Source organism: Cyprinodon tularosa, unplaced genomic scaffold, assembly GCF_016077235.1.
Source record: "Cyprinodon tularosa strain WSP-4 unplaced genomic scaffold, ASM1607723v1 ctg207, whole genome shotgun sequence".
Classification (NCBI taxonomy): domain Eukaryota; kingdom Metazoa; phylum Chordata; class Actinopteri; order Cyprinodontiformes; family Cyprinodontidae; genus Cyprinodon; species Cyprinodon tularosa.
Genome location: NW_024038767.1, coordinates 154,775 through 160,000, shown reverse-complemented (window position 1 = coordinate 160,000; position 5,226 = coordinate 154,775). Strand labels below are relative to the sequence as shown.

The following is a 5,226-nucleotide window of genomic DNA, read 5'->3' as shown; positions in this document are numbered from 1 at the left end:
TATCCATCAATCCATCCATCCATGAATCCATCCATCCATCCATCCATGAATCCATCCATCCATCCATGAATCCATCCATCCATCCATCCATCCATCCATCCATCCATCCATCCATCCATCCATCCATCCATCCATCCATCCATCCATCCATCCATCCATCTAAACCTTACAAAAAAGCAAAAAAAACTGTTTCAGTATTGAGGAAATTTCCGTTAGGAAAGCATGAGGTTTTGATAGTAGAACGCTGACCTGTAAAATGTGTATTTCAGCGTCTGTGATAAAATCTCCACTCCAGCTGCAGACTTTACCGTCATTTTTGATTATCTCTGAGGTGACATAGCATGATCCAGGCATCATTTAATGACATGCATGGCATCTAAAGCACCAACAAAGAGCTGAGCAAAGTTAACCAGGCTATGATAACAATACAGACATCTTGTTAAAATATTACAAGTCCTCTGATACTGACCATTAAAGGCAGGTAAGAGCCAAATGAGTCAGACTGTGCAGCTCTTATGCTCCAATCATTGCTCTAATCTGAGATTGACTTGGGTTAGATTGAATTGCATGGAGTTTAGAGAATAAGGCATCAATCGACTGCAAACTAAAAGAGAGTAAGAAGATTAATCCCTGAGGTTTTATTGCTACTGAGACCAGAAGCACAGTAAAGTATCTGGGATGAACCTCTCTAGGCTCCCAGTATCTTAGAGACCTCTGTTACTCTGTACAGCATCAAGAGGGATTTAGTTGCTATGGCGGCAGCCTGTTGAAGTCTTTCCCAATAAAGATAAAAGAGAGGACAGTGGTGTGAACTAAGAAACTTGAGGAAAATTCCAGTAGAAAACCAGCAAAGATTTTACAGAATAATATAAACAAATCTGACTGGGCATGGATTTATTAAGTCTCTTTGTAATGAAACTAAAGCTTAAACAACATTTGACAATGATGCTGTTAAAAATGCAGCAGGCCAGTAAGAAAAGCTCTAAGATCAAACAGCATTAGCTTTCATCTGCTACAGAATTAAGAGGCAAATCGAAAATATGCATGGCTCCTAAAATAAACAAGTTTTCTTTTTCAGGTACACACAATAAAAAAACAACAACAATCCTATACATTTCTGGCATGAAACTTAATGTATCAAAACTTAAACAGTCAATTCTAAACATATTTTAAGGTATAGATATATAGATAAATCTAAAGCACACATAACTGAAGTCAGGATTTAAGTATTGAAAGAAGGAAGAAATGATAAAAACGATGGATGGATGGATGGACGGACGGACGGATGGATGGATGGATGGACAGATGGTTAAAGAACTTAAATTTAAAAAAATTGGGAGAAAAATCTGAAAATGCAATTATTTCCCATTATCTATTGTTTTTACTCATCTAAATCTGTAATGCCTAATTCAAACTTTATAACCTACCAGCTACAAACTATAATTATTCTTGTCATTATAGAAATATCTGACCAGATTCAGTCATCCATTTTGGCACAGAAAGAAAATGATGATCATTCATGAGATTCTAGTGGTTCAGTCTATAGCTACATGCGACACAACAGAACCTGGAAAAAACGCTTTATTTCTCAAAGCATGTAAGCAGCGTTTTTAAATTTTGATTCTCCTCATCACATGCGATTTGTCTTCCAATGCCTGCAGAAGATGATCACTTCAAAATATAAGTTCCTCTTCTTAGCAGAATGATTGTTTATAGAAGTTATCTTTGAAGACCACTGCCATGGTGTTGCATCTTTCATCTGGTTGAAAGCAAGATGAATAATTTAATTCAGCGACATTTTCTTCCACTTCTCTCTCCTCACATAAATGTCTTGTTCTTTTGTTTTCATGTATATTTTTTCCCTTTAATAATAAAACGACTCTATTATGCCCCCAAGTGGTCAAAATATCTTATCATACTGAGTGTAAATGTGTCAAAACAAGAAACAAGGTTTAGATTGAAACTTAGCTTAAACTAGAAGTTTTAACATTAATCAGGATTGTGAGGAAGTACTTAAAGCTTTTTTGTGACCCTTCTCCATATCAGACTCTGAGCCATCTGTTACAGCTCAGTTTGCTCTTGCTTCAGCTGACCAATCAGAGATACCCAGCTGCTTCAGATGGAGGCCAAAAACTGCGCGACCTGCATGGATATTGGCTCCTACATCCCTGCTACTATTGATTTGTTTCTAAAAATAATCTGCCATATTTTAGATCCATAAAACAAAGGGCTCACGGGTCAGCATCTTTTCATAGAATGGAATTCAACATAAGAAAGATGTTTTAACCTCCCATGACTTTCCCATTAGCTTTAAAATGACTCTCCCATCTCAGATCCATCTAGAGTAGATGATGGGAATAGAGGCTGGTTAGAGGCTCATGATTTGGAGATATAGGAGTCCTGATTCAAGTATAAGCGAAGAGAACAGCATTCAAACAAGTAGGCATTGATTTGTGTCCATTTTTCTGGTTTCTCCGGTAAACTAACACACACTACAGTCTGAGTCAGTGTGGGTGGGAGTTTGCAGTGTTTTCTGAGTGTTGCGGCTCTTCATTGCTTTCTTCACGGTGAAGTGAAAGGCAGAGGTGAGGGGTGGCTGGTGCAGAGGCGTAGATAAATCTGACAGCAGAAACGTGGTGTACGACTGACGAAAACAAGCAATAAAAAAATAAAATAACATCTTTTTATCTACGTCAATGAGCTGCATCTGTGCTTCACATCCTCTCCTCCAACACTGACTATGCTCGGTGATCTGGATGGCAAACTGTTGGACATAAAAGTGGAGGATCAGGAAACTCCATGCATGAGATTAGCTCCATGGTTCCAGCTGCTGATTTTTAGGGGGAGTTTTCCTTGATATTAAAACTAAAATTTATCACACCCCGGGTGGTTTTAGAGAGCCTCAGATATTAGTCCTGGCTTGAATCTGTGCAGGGAGGGGAAGATTAGGGAGACTTGGAGCTGTTCACCATAAGTAACTAAAATACATGCATTATGATTCTGATTATTGTTCACTGCTCTGCATAGATTTGCTTGGTAAATATTGAGAAGAGTACAATTACTTTCATTTACCTTTTTTTCCCCCTAAAGATGTAAAGAAAAACAGCTTTTAAAATCTATTTTCTTTCTTATTTTAAACTATGATATACTCCAGACCAAAACACATTTTTAAACTTGTTTTTATATTTGATACCCAATAACTATATATAAATAGCAACTTAATACCCTGTGCAATAACCCTGTTTAATAATCCTGTCAAATAAGAGACTTCAGCTGAATACACACACATATATATATATATATATATATATATATATATTAGAATATATATATATATATATTAGAATATATATATATATATACATATATATATATATATATTTTTTATTTTTTATTTTTTTTATTTCAGCATTTCACACATTGAGTAATAAAAACTTAGTTGAACTACATGAAAGTATATTTTTTGTATATTGAACATTATTTGCATAATAAAACCCAAACCAGGCTTCTTGTGCTGCACCCCCCCCCCCCCACCCCCCTAGACCTTAGCACCCAGGTCAATCAGCCATATCACACAAAAAACAAACAAACAAACATGATTGGTGTTTATAGCTTTCATTTAGGGCATTTTAACCTGTTTGCTCAGACTTGTTGCTGAGATCATTTCTGCGCACATACCTTGTGCAGTTTCCACATTGCGCCCAGAGCTTTCACTTCATGTGTTCCGTGTTTCCCCTCCTCCAAGCACTGATAACAAACAGGCATCTTGCACTGAACGCAGTACATGCTGAGGTTCTCCAGTTCGTGCTCCGTGCAGGTGGAGATCTTGCGGGGACTGGCGCGACGACTGATCCGGCCTTGCGCGGGGGGCACCAGGCGATGCTTGGCCAGGGGACCGCGGGGCGGGTGGCAGCGCATGCGGCACGGGTCGCAGTAGAAAACGTCGCACTGTTCGCACATCACCGTGGCCTCTTTGGGGCTCCTCTCGCAGAGCTGGCATTTGAGGGCGGCCGCTTTGCTCTGCTGGTACCGGTCCACCACACCTTCCAGCACCCGGTTCTTGGGGAACCCTCTGAGACCCCGGTCATCCAGGATCAGGCTGCGGTGGCACTGCGGGCATGTGATGCAGGAGTTGCGGGGGATCGGGGGTAGGGAGGCCGGATGCGGGAGAAGGTGCTGCTGCGGAGCAGACTGGGGGACAGTCGGGGGGAAAACTCGGACCCCGTTAGGAGATTTTTGGCAGGGGGTGGTGGGAGCGCTCACAAACCCTCCATAGGAACCGTAGCCGCTGTCAGCCTCGCTGTACAAACTCATCTTATCCAAATCCAGGTAATCATAATCTGAGACCCCGGATCCAGAGGCTCGGCTGCTCTGTGGGGACTCAGCTTCGGGGGTCTGAACAAGAATATTCCGCGCACAAGCCAGGCAAATGTTGTGGGAGCAAGGCAGTATGATGGGCTCCCGGTAAAAAGAGCCACAGACTGGGCATTTCAACTCTTCCTCCATCTCGTCCATTGCTGATTATCTGTAGATGCGGATCCTGAGTGGAGTGAAACAGAGCGGAGCTTCTACTGATCAGGCTGCTCTGGGTGCGTAAATGCGCTCCGGACGCGTCCTGATGCAGCCGCAAGCGCAACCTTGATCAAAGGAGAAGCGTCTGTAGAGAGGAGGCAGCAGCTCCTTCCACCAATCAGCAAGCAGCAGCAGCTCAACACCAAAGCCTATTGGTCACTCAGCGCATTCCATAGAACTATTGGACAGCTAGTCCATCATTAGGCATCCCCCATTAATGAGCTTTAAACATTGGGTAGTCTGTGAGCATTTAAACTCTGATCAAATAAAGGAAAAAATATATAATTATTAATACTTGATCAAGCTAAAACATTCTGAATACAAGAATATCTCTATATTTAAACATACCAAATACTTTACTGTGAATTGTCTGAAGAAAAGATGCCCTTTTTGTTCCAACAATAAATAGTAATTCTGAAATTTTAAATAGTACATAATGGGATCAATTATTTACAAAATTATCTAATTTTAAAACTATTTATGTTACAGTTACAGGTAGAACAAGTTAGTTCAGAATATAGCAATAGAATGTGACATAACATGTCAGTAAAATGGCTCATAAAATACATCTCTTACATCATAAACATTAATTAAAACAAGCTGATTTAATTAATGGGCTGCATGGTGGTGCAGTTTTTAGCACTGTTGCTTTGC

At 40.3% G+C, this 5,226-nt stretch overlaps 1 protein-coding gene across 5 annotated transcripts in view; it reads right to left on the bottom strand.

Annotated features, from left to right (window-relative positions):
• The window catches only part of trim9 (tripartite motif containing 9), a 60,898-nt gene extending 56,266 nt beyond the window's left edge, over positions 1-4,632 (bottom strand). For all 5 annotated transcript variants that reach the window (XM_038285129.1, XM_038285132.1, XM_038285130.1 and 2 more), the window contains exon 1: positions 3,679-4,632. In XM_038285129.1, the coding sequence (XP_038141057.1) occupies positions 3,679-4,515 (837 nt within the window). In that variant the 5' untranslated portion in view covers positions 4,516-4,632. The remainder of the gene's footprint in view (positions 1-3,678) is intronic.
• Positions 4,633-5,226: the final 594 nt, after the last annotated feature.